At 44.4% G+C, this 20,811-nt stretch overlaps 1 protein-coding gene across 7 annotated transcripts in view; it reads right to left on the bottom strand.

Moving 5' to 3' along the window:
* The window catches only part of AMOTL1 (angiomotin like 1), a 104,401-nt gene that overhangs the window by 44,624 nt on the left and 38,966 nt on the right, over positions 1-20,811 (bottom strand). For all 7 annotated transcript variants that reach the window (XM_074984339.1, XM_074984324.1, XM_074984344.1 and 4 more), the window contains exons 3-5: positions 11,746-12,034; positions 2,520-2,664; positions 83-172 (exon numbers count right to left, since the gene is read on the bottom strand). In XM_074984339.1, coding sequence (XP_074840440.1) covers positions 83-172; positions 2,520-2,664; positions 11,746-12,034 — 524 coding nt within the window. The remainder of the gene's footprint in view (positions 1-82; positions 173-2,519; positions 2,665-11,745; positions 12,035-20,811) is intronic.

Below are 20,811 nucleotides of genomic sequence, written 5' to 3'. Positions count from 1 at the left end.
GCTAATCCAAAATGCTGGCTAAGCACCCTTCTCTACTGCAGTTAAAAACCATATCTTCAAGAGAGATGAATGCAGTACTCACTCTGAGAGGCATAAAAGCCCTCTGTTGCCTTATCTTCATGCCCATCAAATTCTCTGCTGGCTAGCTGCCTATTGGCAGTCTCCAGTCGGTCTGCACATAAACAGGAAATAGCTTAAGTATAAATATACGTATACAAAATTACAGGCCAACCAAGAAAATGCATGCCAGCAGCCTGGTATAAATAGAAGCTCAAGAGAGAGGTATTAAAGTGGGGGAGGCTGAGGTATATATCCAACAGTGTGGGGTGAACTCTGGACTCCTTCTGAAGAGCAATCTTTTAGCTTCTGGTTGGGTAGACGTTTAATGGTTGGCAGAGTTCAGGCCTCCATAGACTTGAAAGCCAGAAGTGACATTAGATCATTGAGCTGGACTGCCTGCGTAATACAGGCCACAGTGTTTCACCCACTATTCCTGTCTCAAGCTGAACAACCTGTGGTTGAGCTAGAGCAAGGGCAGGTAATAATTTTTGATGTAGGGGGCATTCCAAGAATTTGGAGAGTGGTCAAGGGCTGTACTCTTCCATGATAGTAATGGAGGGAGACTGAGTGTAGAAGGGAGCCACCTAGAATGCAGGAGGGGGTGTAGGCTCTGGGAGGGAGTTTGGGTGGAGAGGGTTATGACCTGAGGCAGAGGATTGGGATGCAGGGTCTGGGAGAGGGTATGGATATGGGTGCAGGAGAACTGGAGGAGGAGTGTATGAGGGGGCTCAGGGTCTGGGAGGGGGATGTGACCTCGGGCAGGGGACAGTGGTTTGAGTTGTGACCTGTGGTAGGGGACTGGGGTATGGGTGCAGGAGCAGGGTGCAGAGGGGTTGGGTTATGTGGGACAGAGATTCAGAGAAGCAGAGGGTTGTGGGGAAGTGGCTGGGATGCCACAGGCAGGCTGTGGCCAAGAGGTGCATACATATGCAGCTCCTGGCCAGCAGCCCAGCAGGTCCCACCGAACGGCTCCCTCCCTGCTCTTCCCCTATATAACCAGTGAGAGCAGCCCAGTTGTGGGGGTCATGTGCTTCTCTAAGTGCCACTGCGAGCGAGGGTGAGTTGGCCTGAGGCTCCCACTGGGCCATGGTCCACATCTGGCAGCATAGCAGGCTGGATCCAACCCACGAGCCATATTTTGCCCACCCTTAAGTTAGAGCAGCATTTCTCCACCAATATGTCAGGGAGCCCTCAGGGCCTGGCACCAGTCCATAGACGAGCAATTGAAAAAGGCTCCCATAGAGCAACTCTTTGAGAAAGACTTGATTTAAAGCTCTGCAGTAAAAGAGAATCTACTACATCTGGGGGTAATGTGTTCCGATGGTTAACTCCCCGCACTGCTACAGAATGCCACCTATTGCCTGTTTGAATTTGTCGAGCTCCAGGAGATGAAAGGCTGAAATGAAGAGTACAGGAAAGAGGAGACCTGAAGACCTGTAGCACTGTGCATCACAGGATTAAATACTGTGTAGTGGCTGCTTGTGGCCTCCACGTGAAACTCAGCTCCAGGCTGAGGGCCAGCACACAAACTATTGTTCGGAGCGAATGAAGAACGTCTTTGAGGATGACGGAGCAATGAAATGGTGCCTTTGCATTGTGCCTGCCCTGTGTTAGAGGGTGAACCTCACCCTGTAAATGCCAAGGCAATCTGCTGTGGCTGACAGTGCTATATACCACACAGGGGACAGCCTCTCTCCCAACCAGCAGCTAGTACCGGTGTAGCATCGGTTCCCCTTACAGAGACATGTGATACCATCCCACCACTCAGGCAGTTCTCATTCTACCTCTCGTCTCCCCCACGGCTCTGCTGGCTTTTGTCTCATCCGCAAAATGGCAATAATCTAATTTACTGACCTCCAGCTGTCCAGAGTAAAATCATGATACAATTTTTAACGGGCCCATTGGACAACGGCTCAAAGAGGAATCTGTGCTCACTCAGTGGATACCTCCACACACAGTCATATAAAGTGCTCATCCATTTGCACTCACAAAACGGTGTCTACAAATGTTGCCTGTTCAATGGGAAGCCCTTTCAAAATCTGGGTTTTACAGGTCTGTAATGCATTTGATACCTATATTATATTTTATTAATTGCATTACATATCTTGCAGTTGAGCTCATTATAGACAGATCAGATTCACGGACTGGGCGGAATAACCTTTAGAGGTTTATTGCAGAATTTATAATTTTGGTCTTGAGATTAAATTAGTGTTTTAAAAGATTAGAACCAACATCCAGTGCTTAAAGATCTTGCATGTACTTTGCTGGGGACTTGTCTGTCACTTGTAAAAGCAGAGCATTTTATCCTTTACCAACAAACAGAACCAGATTTCTCCAATAAAATGCATGAAGAGCAGTTTGTCTAAAGCCTGAAGCTGGCAATTAGGAGCTTGATAACTGAGGAATGATGCATCAGAACATTTAGGGCAAAAACAAAATGTGTAAAGAACTTAACATACCACGGAGATCCCTGTTGAAATCATGAAGTCTCCTAATTTCTCCTTCAAGCTTGTTTCGCATAGCCTTGTCCAGAGACTCTCTCTTAGTGGTGGTCTTGACCAGGCCCTCATAGGCTTCTGAAATCCTCTGAATTTCTATTTCAAACTGAAAGGAGAGAGACCTCCTATTAAAGCAGGGCAGGAATGTATGTCATTTTGACACTCAGTTGGAGTATTTCCTGGGGGGTGGGGGTGGGGGGGGTGTTGTGTGTCAGGGCAATGCACGTTCCAAGTTTCACACGAGCATATGATGCTATAATAAGAATTCTAACAGACGGGGACAAAGCTGATCTCTGTGCTTTTAGAACATCCCTATTGCGCTGAGCAACCAGCACCCACGCACCCACCCCCTCCCCCAAAAATTCTGCTATGATAGCCGCAGGCCAACGCTCAGATAAATGTTTTCAAGCAAACTCAAGGGGATGGAGGGTGTCGGATGAAGGAGTAAGTGTAATATAATGATTTGATCCTCTTTTTTCAGCTACAGATGCCCCCACTTGAAAGCTGTCCTCAGCGGGTGCTGAAGAAATACATACAATCGAGTGGGCTGATTTTTTTCTTAAAATAGGGATTTGGGAGGTGTGATTTATCACTTCCCCATTAGGGATGAATTCCAAATGCAAAACTTAGCTTTGAACGCCAATTTCCATCGTGAATATCTTGGATAACATTTGGCGCTCACATCAATTTTAAAACAAAAAGCAGTCAAGTCAGTTTTAAGCTATTATAATCCACTGATTTCAATGGAGTTACTCCTGATTTATACCCATGTAAGGGAAATTTGAATCTGGACCCTTATCTCTTTAGCACATGGTTTTCCAAAAATAAATAGGTCCGGTTTTAGATGGTATTCCACATCAAGGGCAGATTAATCCATCGCTCGGTCCTGGCCTAGAAAAACAAACTTCTCCTGTCCTGGTGCCAAGGAGTGGGCCGCTGGTAGAGGAGGCAGGTGGTGGAACATGAGCTGACCTCACACTCAACCAACAGCACAAGCTCCTGCCCAGTGGTGCTGGCTCCAGCTCCCTGAGCCAGGCACTTCAGCCTGGGGCTTAGGCTCACAGAACCACTAAGGTTTGGAGCTGCTACTGCAAAGTGAGTAGGGTTGGGCTCACTCTCCAACACATGACACTCCTCTCCATCCACCCACCCACACAAACCCAGGGCATCCCCTCTGCACCAGGCCAGGATTAGAGCTGCAGGGCTGGGGCAGAAGGCGCATATCTATAATGCTATGCTGCAAAAAAGACAAAACGTTGGTGGTTCATCTTACTAAAAAGGCTGGGAACTTCTGCTTAACCAGAGTGAACCAATAGCCGGCATTGGACACTTGCACTTGGGCTGCTGGAATCTAGATCCCAATCCAAAATTAAGCAAATTGCAGGGACTGAATGCAGAGAAGGGTTCTGGCTTGGTGACACAGATGATTTGCCAAGCCTGAGGTAGACACCCAGGTCCTATGCAATAAATTGGGAATAGACAGGCATATGAAACTGCAATTCACAAAAGCTAGCACACTATTATAGACCCCTCTGCATATGAGCCTCTGGTTGTTGCTGTGTGCTGCAGTCTGGCTCTGTAGACTATAACTCTCATGTGGCTTTGGGAAGGAACAGGGTTTTTTTGGCTAGGCTGTAAAGAGAAGATGGTGGTCTCCTGCTGTTGGAGAGTTAAGTCTGATGGAACAGACTGCTGCAAGGCAAGTGTGAAGTTTTCTCCCAGCCGGGAATTGCTTTGGGGAGCTGCAGCCTGCTTATGAGACACCCTGCAGGGAAGGAACTTGATCTGTGTGTTAGAGCGCTGCAGAGGTCAGCTCCAGGTCAGAGGGCCTGGTCAGCTTGTTGCTTTGCCTGGACTGGCACACAGAAACCTCACCAAGCTGTCTGCAATCCAGTGAACAACAGCCGCATGCCAACGCAAGCAAGGAACTGGATCTTTGATAATTAATGAGTGTGCACTCTGGGGTGGGAGAACTGAGGGTAATGTACATGCCAGTTGTGTGTCATTTACTTCTGCACATATTATTTGATTTCATGCATGTTTAGTCTGTAACCCTGTCTTCTTAGGTTAAGTAAAGGTGTGTGTTGATTCAATATGGCCCGTTAGACATATACTATTTATAATTGCAGTTTGGGAGTTAAATCCAGATTCAAACTGGAGTAAGTTTCCTGGCGGTTCCCAAGGCACACCATTAAGTGTGTACAGGGGCCAGCCAGGTGGCAGAACCACCATTTTACAGAGCTTTAGAAATCAGGGTTGGAAAGGGGATTCCCAAGTATCCGACCTCACCACTGGGACACTCAGGATCTCCTTTAATCCTGAGCTCATCAGGAGCACAGACACACAGCTGAGTGCTGCCTGCTCCCCAGTAACCCAGGGAGGAGAGAAAAGGGGTTACACTAGGTAGGGAGCAGCCTAAGCTAGCCAATGGGAAATGCCACAGAGATGGGTTTTTCTAATCTAACCCACGCACCTGTGTGGTTAACTGTCCCATGTAGTGGTACCTAGACCACTTCACACAGAAAGAATACATGTTCTCTGCAGCCTAAGCTGAGAGCCCACTGGCCTTTAGCTGAAACCATAGCGGCACCTGGGCCAAGCTCCCCAGCTCCCCAGCTCGAGTCTATCTGTGGGCAGCTACACTAAGTACCCCCAGTCTCAGGTGCCTACTACAGGGAGACCCCTAGCTCTATTGGGGATTCTCTGCTGTAAATCCTCATGTGCTGGCAGGGCTCCATGTCCCACATAAACATTTTGAAAATCTGGCAAAGCTATGCTCCACCTGTGGCCCATGGATCCTCCTGGCTGTCTCCCTCCTGCCCCATACCACTGGGGCACTGGAGCCCTGCACTTCCCATGCCTCCCAGCACTTTTGAAGTGTGCAAATTGCCTGATTTGCACTCTGTCCCCACTCCACGCCCTCCCTCCCATAGCTGGAATGCAGCAAATCAGCTGTTTGTGGCTGTTCAAGCTTTGGGAGGGAGGGGGAGTAGTGAGGATAGAGCATGGGTCACGTTTCACATGCTCCACAGGTGGTGGGACTCTGGTGCCCTGGTGCGTGAGCGGCACATGCAGCCAGTGGTGCAGACAAGGGGGCCACAGGACTGCAGATGGAACCCCAGTGGGCCATGGGCTGTTGCAGCCCAGGGAGGTGAAGCAGGGCCACGGATGCAGCCCACTCATTTGTGGTTGCCCATCCCTGACCTAGCCTGACATTTGCTGTAACACAAGCCTTAAACTTCATCCAGCAGCTCCATCACTTCTGATTGGACCTGACCCAATTTTTAGACCAACACCCTGTCTTAATGTAAACACGTCAAGCGGTGCAGAGTCCAGGGCCCCCTGGTGGAAGTTGTTCCAACCATTAAATACACTTACCGAAAAATCAGAGCTTCATTCTCATTCGAATTTATCTAGCTGCAGCTTCCAAACGCAGGATCTTGTGAGGGCTTTGTTACCAGATGAATGAACTCTCTGCTCTCAGCAGTGATTTCCCCAGATGAGTACTTAGAGACCAGCCTGAAGCCACCACAGAGCCTTCTGTTTCCCAACCTAAACAGTTTGAGCTTCTCCAAGTCTCGCACAGGAGTGGAAGGTTTCCAGACCTCCAATCAATCCTGTTTCTTTTCTGAGTCCTCTCTAAGTATTCAACATTCTTTTTAAAGCACAGGACACCAGCACTGTACACTGCATTCCAGTAGTGCTCTCAGCAATGCCATATCAGAGGTAATATCACCTCCCTGCTCCATTCTCAAAATGTCCCTGGATCACTTTACCGCCACATGCCCCTCCCCAGCTACTTTGTCACTGAGGGACCTTATGTTACCCTGCTTATTTCCATTCTCCAGATGAGGCCTCAGGAGGTAAAGATGACACATGAAGTCTATGGAAGAGGCGGAAAGAGACCCTATCACTCCAGATTCCTAGGATTTATGCATTGTTTATCCCCATAACCATTGTCCCATGTTAGTCTTGCCTGCCTAAAAGCCTCCTGCTACACAATGTTCCTGTTGCAATGAAATTAATTTAATGACGCAGCCAGCTGGTTTAACAGCTTAATTAGCGATCAGTATTAAGTCATATAAGCGATGCTTTGTTCCAGGTCCTTTATTTCTTTAGATATCCTTTTTCTGCCCCCCACAAAAAGCACATTCTACCACACAAGTCCATCTACACAATCCAGCACCTACAACCAGAGTCAAAGTTGCTGCAGAATACAAGGAGAGCTTCCATCAAAGCTGCTTTTGTTTAAAGTGATAAAGAGGAACACCAGTAAATCATGCTTAAATTGCAGAGCGGCTCAGAAATATCCTTTCCAACCCCCAGTTTCTATCTCCAGATGGCTTCTGATGCCAACCCACTCAAGTAACAGACATGATGAGACATTGGTTGAAACAATGCCAACCTGATCATTAAGCTCCAAGAGGTAATATCATCAGCAACAACAAAGAAAAGAAAGATCAAAGCAATGAACAAGTGAGCGAAAAATGAAATATCAAAAAGGTAACAGCTCTTTTAGGTGTCAGAAAGAGACTGTGTTTCAGATAACATTAGGATTAATCACCACCTTGTAACCATTGCAAATTGTCTATTCAAGCATGGTCTAGAATTTGACAGCACTTATGGACAATTTATTCATACAAACTATGAGGATGCTGTATGCCTCAGGAACACAGCCTGCTTTTCAGACCCCAGCATTTCAGTCAGTTCTGTTCTGTCAGTGGAGGAAAGACTGTCCCTCACACTGCAAACATCTTTTCCCTGCTCTACCACAGACTTCCAGTGACCTTGGGCAAGCCACATAGACAGAGACCTAAAACTACAAGAACTTTACCAAATATTCATAAACCTGAATTACCCACCAGGAGAAGTAAAAAAAAAAATCGACAGGGCCAGACGAATACCCAGAGACCAGCTACTCCAAGATCGGCCCAAAAAAGCCAAGAACAGAACACCACTGGTCATCACCTACAGCCCCCAACTCAGACCACTGCAACAAATTATTAAAGACCTACAACCTATTCTTAATCAGGATGCTACACTCCAGAAGGCCCTGGGTGACATGTCTGTTCTCTCCTACAGACAACCTCCCAACCTCATGAGGATCCTCACTAACAGCCACAGTCTCTACCCCAGGAACACCAGTCCTGGAACCCTTCCCCGCAACAAAGCCCGCTGCCAACTTTGTCCACATATCTTCTCTGGAAATACCATCACTGGACCTAACCAGGTTACTCACAGAATCACGGGCACTTTCTCATGCTCCTCTACTATCATCATATATGCCATCATGTGCCAGCAATACCCAGATGCTTTGTATATTGGACAGACTTCTAACTCCCTTAGACAAAGGGACAACGGGCACAAAACAGACATCAAAACACTCCAGATCCACAAACCAGTTAGTCAACATTTTAATGGAATGGGGCATTCTGTCAACGACCTCAAGGTATGTGTGTTACTGAAGAGACATTATCGCTCCTTTTTAGAAAGAGAAGTGGACAAACTGACATTTATATTCAAATTCGGCACATTAACACATGGTTTAAATCATGATGGGAACTTTCTGAGTCACTATAGGGGCTTGTCTGCATACTTGGCTCAGTCTAATTCTTGACCTTCCCCCCACCCCTCCACTCTCTGATTTGCTCACCTTGATTATCTTTTTCTGATTTGTCCTCCTTGCTTACTGTTTTTGGTTCTCTGTGTCTTAAATATTGAGTCTGTTCTGGTCTGGATATGGGTCTGAAGAAGTAGGTCTGTCCCACGAAAGCTCACCTAATAAACTATTTTGCTAGTCTTTAAAGTGCTACTTGACTGCTTTTTGTTTTGATAGTGTATAGACTAGCACGGCTTACTCTCTGTTACTAGCCACATCTATAGAATGGGGACAATGACTCATTCCTGCCTCACAGGGGTCTTGTGAGGATGAATTCACTATGGATTGTGAAGAGGTGTCAGATGGACTGATGAAAAGCATTAGAGCAGCTAGCCCCTATTTATTATCATCATCATCATCATTTTGCAGTGACATTTTGCTTTAAAAAAATTACATACAGCTTTTTTCAACAATTTAGATCAATTTTCAAGTCCAAAATTCATTATTTAATCAATCACAACCCTCAGGTGAAATAGGTAAACATTATTATTATTTTACAGGTGAGGAAACTAAGACATGGAAGGTAAAGCAAAAATGTTCAGATTTAGGTGCTTAAAGTTAGGCCCCGAAATGAGTGTCTTTATGTTTAGACATTCTGAACACCCACAATTACCAGTAAAGTCCAACAGGAGCCTGAAGAGCCTCTCAGAAAAGCACTGGGCCCTTCTTTGTCTGTGCATCACATCAAATCAGGTAAGAACATGGGGCTATTTTAAATGACTGACCAAAGAGGGCCTTGATTCAGGGAAGCATTGCTATTCATTTAAGCCCTTCTGTTTAACTTTAAGCATGTTCCACTGAACTCAGTGGGACTTCAGAATATGCTCTTCTGTGTCAGGGACTAATACAGTGGTGAGCAATAATTTCTGATGGGGCCACTCGAGATTTTGGTAAGTGATCCAGGACTGCACTCTTCTACAGAGTTGGTGTAAGGTTTGGGACAGAGGTTGGGTGCAGAACAGAGTTTGGGGTAGGAGGCTGGGATGCAGGATAGGGTGTGGTGCCTGACAGGGAGCTTGGGTGAAGGAGGGGGCCATGATCTGGGGGAGGGGATTGGGGATCGGGATGCAGGAGAGGATCTGTGTTCAGAAGAAGATTCTGGCCTGAGGGAGGAGTGTAGGAGGGGGTGTAGGGCCGGGGAGGGAGTTATGACCTGGAGGAGAGGGGTGCAGAGGGTTTGGGTGCTGACCTAGGACAGAATAGGGTAGTGACATGGGGCAAGGAATAGGAGAGAGGGGCTGGGGTGAGGCAGAGGCAGGCTCTGGCCAGGAGTTACTTACCTAGGCTGCTTCTGGCCTGCAGCCCTGCAGGATCCTGAGACAGACTCCCTGCCTGCTGCAGCCCCACATAGCTCAGAACTGCTGCATTCCCAATGCAGCCCTCTGCTACAAACAGCTGGGGGAGAGGGAGGCTTCACCCACTCCCCATGCGCCACCACAGCAAAATCTCTGAGCTCCTGATGGCCAGGAACCAACTAGTGGGAGCTGAGATATTTTGCTAGGGGGTGGGGGCAGTGTGCAAAGCCTCCCCAATCCTCTCTCTTCCCCTCTCTCTCTGCCCAGCATCTGGAACAGAGAGCTACATAGAGCAGGAAGCCTCTTCAAGCAGCATGGGGCTGCTCTGTGCCTGAGGGTCTCAGTGGAGTGGTCTGTGGAACAGATCTGGTGGCTTGGCGGGCTGCATTCAGCCCACAGGCTGTACCTTGCTCACCGCAGCTTAATCCCACAAGCTTTGAGAGCAACAGAAAGATAAAAAGAATGCAACTTCCAGCCAGTGTAGAGTGGTAAGACTCATATGGATTTTTATGCCTCATACTTACATATAGTTTATAAAAGAATTCAGCCTTTGTAAAACCAACATCTGGAATCCAACCTATCCAAACGGTATTTTTTGTCCAACGAGGCCATCCAAAAGACACCATTAAAATTTTTACAACTCTTTACACAATATTCACTGTAGAGTTGAACTCTCCTCTCAGAAACTCTGGCCCACGAAGTTCAAAGTGTGTACACAAAAGTCCATTTGATTGTATAGTGATGCAAAAATCTTCACAGCATTTTCCTTTGCACATAGGTAATGTCTATATTGTATTTGCAGTGTTTCCCATACTTAGGGTACGTTTATACTGAAAACAAAGTGTGTTCTTAACTTGGGTTTGCTAATCCACATTAGGTAACTTATGTTAAAACAGCAGTGGAGACCCAGCAACATGGCTTTTAATGTGGGTTAGCAGCTTGAGTTACAGCCAGCAGATGATCCTGAGGATGAACTCAAGGATGGTACGTAATTGTTTGTGGCCTACAATGTAGAGACTCCACTTTCTAAAAACAGACCATAAGCAATCCACTATTGGCATGGGCAGGAGACAGAGCAGTGCCCACTCTTTAGCAGTGGATATCTTTTTAATGTACTACCTTCTTGCTCAATATTCTTCGTCCCAATTTTCTTCTATTGTTGCTTTAAATATTTAGCTAGATAAGTATCTTTTCTACTGAAAAATGCCTCATGCATCATACAAAAAGGCACAGTGAAAACATGATACAGAACATCTCTTTAATGAAAATATGAACAAAGTCTTTAACTATTTAATTATTTTACACAGAGTGTGGGTGCCAATAGTTTGGGCCACCATTTACCAATCAGGTTTGTTAATCCACAAAGAAGTCAAAGGAAGCAACTCTGATAATCACACCACCTTTGTAGAGGCCTTAAAATGTTTTAAAACTGGGCTCCAAAGTGTTGTGGGTTTTTTTTAATTTTAATTTAAAAATAACTCCTCAGAAAAGAGTTTTTACCCAACTCCCAAACATGAGTCAAACCACAGTACTGGTGCATTTGTTTCTTATGACCAAAGAAGGACTAAGGCAAATCTATTAACACAGGCAAGACCACAAAGAACAGATTTTGTTGTGATCACTAAACATATTTTTGCACTTTGAATATGCACAAAATGTTGCTCATTACGTTACATCTGTAATAAGGTGCTAGTTTAAAAAACACCATGTTTCCAGATGCTGCACTCCAGAAGGGAGACTGATAAGGAAGTTTCCCCAGGGCAGGCATTAAAACATTGAAGAATTAGATTCTCCCAAGAAAAGGAAACACGGAAGGACTTGTGAGCAACACCTTCACAGTGAAGGAGTCTGCGTAGCCTACTGTGTTGGAATGACAGTCCATCCAAGACTGGCAAGGGCTTACAGAGGGCCCAACAGGGGGCCAAGTATGCCAGTGAGGGTGGGGCAAAGGGCCTGGAACTTACTGCTGCCGCTGCTACTTTCACTAGACTGAGTGCCCCAGGTTCTGCCCCTTCCCCCCTTGTTCTGCCCCTTCCCGGGGAGCGGAGCCAGTTCCCCGGCCACATTGTCCCAGGGCCTGCGCAGCTTTTGGCTCCAGTGACAGGGTGCCTGAGGCATTCTGAGTGCCTCATGTTAGGAAGAATTACTGAGATCCCTGCCTGGGCCCAGGAGTGTAACAGACACACTATAATAGGTGCTTGCCTCTTCTATCCCATGAGAGCATTCCACGTACCTTCTGAAGTTTGTCTGCCTTCTCGTAGAATCCCTCCAGCTCCTGCCGCAGAACATGATTCTCCTCCGACAGCATCTCCACCATTTGCTGCGCTCGCTCCACAATGGCATATGCGTCAGGTGTGAGCTGCTGGCTTGGCGGAGTTGCAGGTGGTGGCTGGGAAGCGACTGCTGATGGGAGTGGTGTCAAAGAGGTGGAGTGCAGTGGGCCAGTAACGGAAGAGGCCTGGGAGGACATTGGACTGTGCTGCTGTACTGGAACTGCTGGGAAAGCAGGCTGACATTGTCGACTAAATAAAAGCAGATATGGGAAAAGGTAATTATATCTGTTCAGGGCAGTGTTTTCTGCACATACACGAGTCATCTAGATTGTAAGGGCTTTGGGATAAGGCATGTATTTTGCCTATAAGATTGTTCAGCCATCTCGCGACGGCACCCTGATGTCTAAGTTTTACCATAACATAAATCACAACAGGAATACTCCAGATAAAGCATCTACTCACATGTGATTGACAATGACTTACATATTTATCTGGATCTCTAAAATGATACACAGCCGTCTTGGTGTCTTGCTTTTGCCTATATGCACAACTAGCATCACAGACTTCAAACACCAACACAATTTGGGAATACTAGCTGATGGATGTTAATATAAAACCAACCAATATATTTCTCATCTTTCAAATATTACCTGCCTAAAGCAAGTGTGGGGAGTAGAATTCTGACAAGCTGAATCAGATGGGAGGAAGTGAAGTGAGCAATATGATGTTCCTGAATAGTTTTAGCATAGCAAAGGACCGACTGCTGCAAAACTGCTGGCTGGACAACCCTGATCAATTATTTCAAATCATCAAAGATGTTTTGCAGTGGGAGACCTCATAATGCCACTGTTTATTGTATGAGTAGGTGAGTTATATTGAGATGCATTAATCTATCTGTTGATCCTACTAAAAACAAGAGTTGACTTGATCCTGACCTAAGTGTACCAACATGGGGATATGTATTTGGGTAACAGAGATCTCAAACTTAGCAGAGAAAGGTATAACAGAAGCCAATGCCTGGACAGCAAATCTAGGCAAATTCAGATTGGATATAAGATGCAACTCTTTAACAGAGGCTGTGGCCACATTACCCCTCCCTTTCAGAAGGGACATGTAATTACAGCCGTTCAAAAATGCAAATGAGGCGCGCGAATTTCGAAGCTGTTAACTTCAAAGCACTGATTGGCAGTCTAGCCAAGGGCACTTGTGAGCTGAATGGGGTGGCCTTTAAATGTTAGGCCATGTGTCCCTGAGAGAGCAATCAGGGATCAAGTTCTGACCTCAGTTATTGTTTACTGGTTTACATCTACAACTGGGAACAATTTACTTTGATCACTGAGACCTCCTTATAAACACAACGTCTCAGCACATAGTAAGGTGGGATATCACTGAAGCAGAGTTCATCAACTGCGTAATCCTCCTCTAGAGTGATAATGTATAGGCCTAGTTAGTTACATGGGTACAACTGTCACCACAGCCCATTCTTCTGCAACCATTGGCAGCATTTGTGAAGATAACCCAGAAAATGTGAAACAAGTTTAAATTGATTTATTTCTGTCTTCCAGAGGTTGCAGACAGCCTGAAACAATTTTGTTCATCCCAATGGGTCATTAACTGTGACACCGAAAGTGGCAGTGTAAATATAAACATCTTTAACTATTTCATTCCTGACCACCTCATCAGAAGCATTTAGTGTGTTTATTTACAGCCCCCAATTACTATGCAGATCTTCCCAGGTGTACACCAATTTACATCAGCAGAAAACCTGCCCCTTAGTTTAAGCCACACTCATTCCCCTTCCTGAAAGCCTTTATTCCTGGGGAAATTCTTTGCCAAAAATTAAACATTATGCACATGATATCTGAAAATTCTGCAAAATTCTGTTTATTTCATTTTCCAAAATAATGCAATATAATCAGTCATCTATTTAAACTACAACACAATGGATGGCAAATGGGAGTAGGGATTATTAGAGGAAATCCCCAAACCACCTTGTCTAACAGCAATGTAGCTAGGTTTGACCCTTTATTTCTAGTTATCAGACAATAAATATACATGGCCATATGCTCAGTGCTATGTCACAGGCAGCTAACAAACAAGTAAGAGCTGGGAAATTAAACTCATAATTTACATTGGCTACTGACTGACTATCTCCAGAAAGTTCTGTAGCAAACAATTCATGGAGAATATTTTGATAGGAGATTAGTTCCATCCAAAAAACTAGACCAGTTCTAATTTCTAAGGCACCATAAGCATTTATGTGACTGTATTGTTCTTTACACAACTCTGGCAATGTAAAGGAGCTTTAAAACTTTTACACCTGTTTTATACTCTTGGGGGAATTCACAAACACAATGGGAACAATTCACTAAGCAGGCAGGCAGCTACATTCTGCTCTGCTTGAGCAGACAGAGCCTGTTGCATACCTAGCTCCTCAGAAATACGCCAGACCCCTGCCCCTCCGTGCCAAGTGTGTTGCAATAGCAAGCGAGAGGCTCTCTCAGCAGCAGCAGCAGTGGCTGGAGTCCCAGGCCCTTTAAATTGTTGCCAGAATCCAGGAGCATTTGTTCCTGTTCCTCTCCCCCTCCCCGCTTTTCCTCTCCCATACTTGTAGCTTTGCTTTACTTCCCTGCCATAAGTCACTTTTATGCAGTAAAGCAATAAAATCTGTGGGAGGCGCAAATTCTGAGTACAGAATTCCCCTAGCAGTTCTGAAAGCTTTCCCTTGCACCATGAGGTACCTCAGAGGGACAAACACCAGGATGGAGAGAGGAGTTATTTAGGTTAAGGGACAATGATGGAGTAAGAAAATTGGGCACAAACTGTCCATCAATAGGTGAGACTTGAAATTAGACAAAGATTTCTAACCATCGGAGGAGTGAAGTTCTGAAACAGCTTTCCAGGGAGAGCAGCAGGGGCAAAAACCTAACTTGTTTTAAGACTGAGTTTCGTAAATTTATGGAGGGGATTGTATGGTAAGATTGCTCACAATGGCATATGATCCATTCACAACTGCCATTAGCAAATATCTCCAGTGCTGGAGATGAGACACGGGGGGAGGCTCTAAACTAAGTGGGAACAGAGAATTCTTTCCTAAGGGTCTGGCTGGTGGGTCTTGCTCATATGCTCCTAGTCTAACTGATCATTATTTGGGGTTGGGAAGGAATTTCCTCAAGGTCAGATTGATACAGATATGGGTGGCTTTCCCCTTTCCTCTGCAGAATGGGACACAGGTCGCTTGGTGGTTTGAACTGGAATAAATGGTGGGGTCTCTGTAATCTTACGTTTTTAAATTGAAGTTTGAGGATTTCAGTTATTTAGCAACAGGTTATGGGCCTTGTAGAGGAGTAGGTGGGTGAGGTTTTGTGGCCTACAATATGCAGAAGGTCAGACTAGATGATCACATGGTTCTATCTGACCTCAGAATCTTTGAGTCTAGAAGTTATTGGGCCTGATGGTGATGAGTTCTTGCTCTACAACAAAGCAACTGAGATTAGAATCAGGCACGTTCGGTGTCAAAATCTATAATCAATGTTCACTGGTTGTGCATGATAACTACCTGTTTGTTAGCGAACTTTGTTATCTTTAGTTAGAATTCCTTGGTATAACCTTTGGTACTGCTGAAAAATAAAGATCAGCCCCATCTTTTTATTTGCTTACTTGTATTTCACCAATAATAATAATAATAATAATAATAATTGCACTTACTTAATTCACTCTTGCAAAGCACTTTGGAATACTAGACTGGAAGGTAATTAAGTATGCCTCAGAACTCACTATTATTATCCAGGCGCTCAAGGATGATGTCAACTCACAGGGTTGATTCTGATGGCTTTGATCTGGACAAGTTTTTATCATTATTATTAGTTGGTTCCATTCGGATGCTGGAATACGTATTTTACAATTTTCAGCTCTAGTAAAGTTTACAGAGTGAAGGCGATATGGACCATATACAATTAAATAAACTTAATTTGAAGCTCTTTGGGACAGCAGCAGCAGCAGCAGCAGCAGCAGCAGCTGCAATCTCTTTTCAGTTTGTACAGCACCTAGCATAGTGGGGCTCCTAGACACTATGGTAACACAAATATAAAAAATAGTGTGTTACTGATGGGAAAAATGAGGCAGAGAGACTTGCCTGATGTTTGTGACAAAGCTTGGAATAGAACCAAGAACTCCCGTGTTGTACCCACTGGACTGCATTCCCTGTCCTATGCTTTGCCTTGCTCAACTTTTAAATACATCATATTAACAACAGCCCCAGTTCAGTGTAATACTTGCCCAACTTACAGCAGGCTTCAATATGAGTAGGATTAAGCCCAGGATGAGGCAATACACAGAATTTCAACTGTCATAACAACAGTATCGTAATTGATAATATCATCTGGGATAGCTTGGAAACCTTTTATCTTTCTTTGGAATTAATAACTGCCAGGTTTTATTTCACCTGGAATTGAGTTCCTTTGAACAACAACCACATTAAGCTCAATTAATAAAGAAAAATAATGAGAAGTCAACTTTACGTTTGACTTTAGAATGAAAAAAAATGGCAGAGCCATCACAGTAACAACCAACAACTTCACAAGTAGTCAAAACAACAACCTTACTAGAGTACTTCATACAAATCAAAAGATTTCTTTATAGACTTTTCAGGGGCCAAACATGCTACAGAATACCCAAACAAGCTGACTCACAACAGAAGGATTTTCTTTTTCAATAAATGAGCAATTAGGAGAAGCCACACACCACAAATATTCTATCAAATACAGTCTCGTACATTTGAAAATCCCAGCCTATTTTTACCCACAGGATTACAGCACTTTCCCTAACAATAAATGGATTACATCCAGTAAATGGATTAAAAGATGGCTATCTGGCAACTCTCTAAATGTAGCTGTAAACAGGGAATCATCTTCAAGGAGATGTGTGGTCCTGCAAAGATTGGTTCTTAGTTTTGAACTATTTTTTAGCAGTGACCTGGAAGTAAGGTTGCCAGTTCTCCCTGACCAGACACCAGTTGCAACAGGGGTGTCTGGTCCATCTGATCCGATTGAGTCAGCAACCCTACCTGGAAGAAAAAATATCATTACTTAACCTTTCTTCTTCCTCAATATATAAACTCTGGATTCTTATCTATTCCAAACTAAAAACTGAAAGAAGTGGATCTTGCCCATGAAAGCTAATAAATAAATGTTAGAATTTAACATGCTACAGGACTGCTTGGTTTTCTTTGTCAAGCTACAGACTAAATACAGGTACTAACACTTCTCTAAGACCATAAAATCAATGCTGGATGCTTTTTAAAAGGGACGTTTTAGTTCAAAGAGGAAATAGTTCAGGGAAGGTCTACGGACAGTACAATACAGCAGGTTGGACTAGTGGTTCTGTCTGGCCCACATAATCTAAGAATCAATGACAAAACGAAAGCACCTAAGGAAAGTCAGCAAAGACATTTCTCAAATGGCTACACTCTGGGGAGTCAGCATCAAGGACCCATGAAGTCTTTTAATGAGGTCCTTCTCCCCATGGTCTCTATATAGCTACTGTCTACACTGGAGAGTTTTGGTGACAAAACTCGCAGAGTGTCCACACTAAAAAAGTGTTCTGTCGATAGCCTTCTACCACGCCCCCATGAGGCAGAACACCTTTCTCAACAGACTCTGTTGAGAAATATCCCATGTGGCTGCTCCAAGGTGGGGTGGGGGGTGCCTCAGTCGACAGACAGGACTTCTGGGTCACCGGGCAGCGCGGTCTGTTGTGCTTCCGGTTGGGCGTTCTGTTGGGAGAGTGGCTGGGCTGTCCGGCCACTCTCTGTCAACAGAGTGGATCGACAGAGCAATCCACTTTTGTGTGTGGACATGATCTGTTGACAGAAGTTTTGTCGGAAGATCTCTTGACAGTAACTTCTGTTGACAGATCACAGTAGTGCGGAAGTAGCCTGTAAGTGCTGATTCATGCTCACAGCTTTTCTGACCCTATTGGTAACTCATCACTGATGATGACAACAATATTGTCACAATTCTCATGTGGGTATACATATGACTTCACAGTCCAAACCTGATGCACTGAATTGGCCACACTGAGAGCATGGGAGATCTGTATCGATGATGTGTCTCTGTGGTACTCTTCACATACAGCCTGGAGATAATTTTGCTGGTCCCACTCAAACTTGATCAGAGACCATCAGCGAGTCCTGTTCAGGGACCTTTGCTCAAGTTCTCTGGGACTGACACCAGCCCACTGGAAACCGCTCTTCAGATTATCTTTAAAGCACTTATATGGACAACGTTTCTTTCTTCTGCCCTGACTCAGCTCTCCAGACAAGATCTATTTTGGGATATGATAAGTCTTCTATTCTGATCACATACCCAGTCCACTTAAGCTGTACTCTCAAAAACAGTTCTTCAATGCAGGTTGTGTTTCCTCCCTCAAGGACCTTAATATTGGTTACTCTGTGCTGCCAGGGGTTGCTCATTACTTAGCATGTGCATGTGAAATGCATACTTGAACAGATCCTCATTTTTCAACTGTATATTCATTCCCCTGATCCAAGTCCCTTGTTGTATGGATGGGAACACAAGCAAAGAACAAGTTGAACAGCACTGGAGCAAGTATGCGGTCTTACTTCACTTCATTCAAGATTTCAAATGTATTGGAAAAGTTGCCACTGGCAAGTACTTGCTCTGTCATGTGGTCATGGAACAAATATAATTTGCATGAACCTTCTTGAGCAGCCCAGTTTATGTAGAGTAGCCTATAGAACTCTCTGTTGACTGTATCAAAAGTTTTGATCAAATCAATGAAAAAAATGTTTCCAGCAGAACATGGGCCTGTAAACATTTTTCCTGGCCTTGCCATATGACGAACATCATGTCCACAGTGCCAGGAGCTGGTTTAAAACTGCACCGCGTTTCTAGCAGATTCTCTTTAGATATTTTTGCAACGTGCCCATTCAGATGCAGTGAGCTACCAGTTTGCCTGCTGTGCAGAGCAGAGCAATGCCTCGGTAGCTTCCAGTCAGCTTTGCCGCCTTTATTTTTGAACAGTGAAACAATAATAGCATCTTTAAATCTTGTGACGCTTCTTCGTCCTTCCATATGCTATGCAAGGCATCATAAAACATTCTGACAGACTTTGGACTTGCTTCACCACAGATGAAACTGTCTTACAGAGTTCTCGTCAGTTACACAACTGCCACCAAAGTTCTGAATAGCAGCTTTATACCACACCAGAAAATGGTTGATTTTGTTCTTCTGACTGGGAAAGCTGCTAGCAACAGCAGAGGCTCTGGAGATTCAGAGACACAGGTTCACCACTGTTCACATTTGGAAGTTATGGGTGGTATAATACTGCTCCACCTCGATGGTGTTTAGTTGTTACAAATTAGAGGATGTTCCTCTGTGATGTTTTTGTTTAAGGTCAGTCTAGTTTGTTCATGATGGTTCTCCACTGCATCTTCTGATGCCACAACTCAGCGAGATGGATGGATATCTAGATAATTACACTACACTAACATTGCCTAAATACTGAACAAACTGGCGCAAGGAGCAATTGTCTGATGCCTTATTTTAATCAAGAGCACTGTGGGCCTAGAAATAAGATGATTCCCTATGATGAATCCTGCAAGGACTGAGAATCATGCCTTGAAAGACTACAGCAGTTTGTTGGTGCTAATGGCATAGATTAAAAAAAAAAAAGTAGCATTCCCTTCTGAGACCTCTTGTGTTGCAAATATACACAATGACAGGGAGGCGGACAGAGCCGAGCTATATAAAGACTGCAGCCACTTTACAAGGGCATTTGTCCCTGAAACCTTCTATCCCAGCAGAACGGTTCCAGATTTCTAAATGGAATTAGCTGCCTTCCATGCTCACAAGTGTATATGTGGCATATCTCACGAAGCCAAGCCACCACTTTCAATTTGGAACAAATCTGGATGACGGTTTGAGGAACTATTTGGTATGAGGTTGGAGACGCCCAGCCATTTGTTGACAGAAGCTTATCGTACATAATCTTGAGCTGTGGGGTAGCACAGTGTTGTTGAAGACTGCAGCAAAACACATGGAAAATAAAATGACCCAAAGTAAGAGTGTCATTTACCAAATCAGTGCCACATTAGCCAAAGCCTTCATCCTCATTTCAGTGTTTCTTCTGTTGCCAAACAGACCATAAACTGACTTTTTGAAGGGGAGCTGGATTAGACTTTCCAGAAAGAATGACAGGCACAGTCCATTTGTAAAAGTAAATAAAGGGTAACACATACAGATACCTGGATAAAGTAGCTCAAACTGTGCCTGAGCAATTGTCTCCCAGTGATAGAGATGGTAACTGCGTAAACATAGCCAGTTGGAAGACACACACAGAAAATAAACCCTAGAAAAGTTCAGATAACATATAGATGGAACAAGAAAACATCTGCTGGATATAAAGCAGCAGTCAAAAAAGCAAATAGAATGTTAGGAACCATTAGAAAAAGGATAGATAAGGGGGCAAAAATATCATAATTCCCTATATAAATCAACTGTCTGCTCACACCTTGAATATCATGTACAGTTTTGATTACATTTGGAAGTTATGGATGGTGTAATACTACTACACCCCAATGGTCTTTAGTTGTTACAAATTAAAGGATATTCTTCTGTAATATTTTTGTGTACAGTTTTGATTTACCCTTTCACATAAATACAAAAACCAGGGGACACCCAATGAAGTTAATAACAGTTAGGATTGAAAAAGGGACAGGAAAGGGCACTAATTAATGATCTGGAGCATGGAACAGCATTCATATCAGGTGAGGTTAAAAAGACTGACTGTTCGGCTTAGAAAAGAAATGACCATGGCTGGGATATGATAGAGCAGAGGAGGCCAACCAGTTAGGGACGAAGAGCCACAGATAGGGTGCAAAGAGCCACCTGGATAGAATGCAAATAGCCACGCATTATGTATTTATTTTTAATATATGGGTCTCAATCCCCCACCCCAGAGCCAGGTACCCCAGGCCTTCAGTCTAACCCAATCCCCCACCGCTC

Source organism: Carettochelys insculpta, chromosome 1, assembly GCF_033958435.1.
Source record: "Carettochelys insculpta isolate YL-2023 chromosome 1, ASM3395843v1, whole genome shotgun sequence".
Classification (NCBI taxonomy): Eukaryota; Metazoa; Chordata; order Testudines; family Carettochelyidae; genus Carettochelys; species Carettochelys insculpta.
Note: the sequence above shows the minus strand (reverse complement) of the source record. Positions and strands in the feature narration are given on the sequence as shown.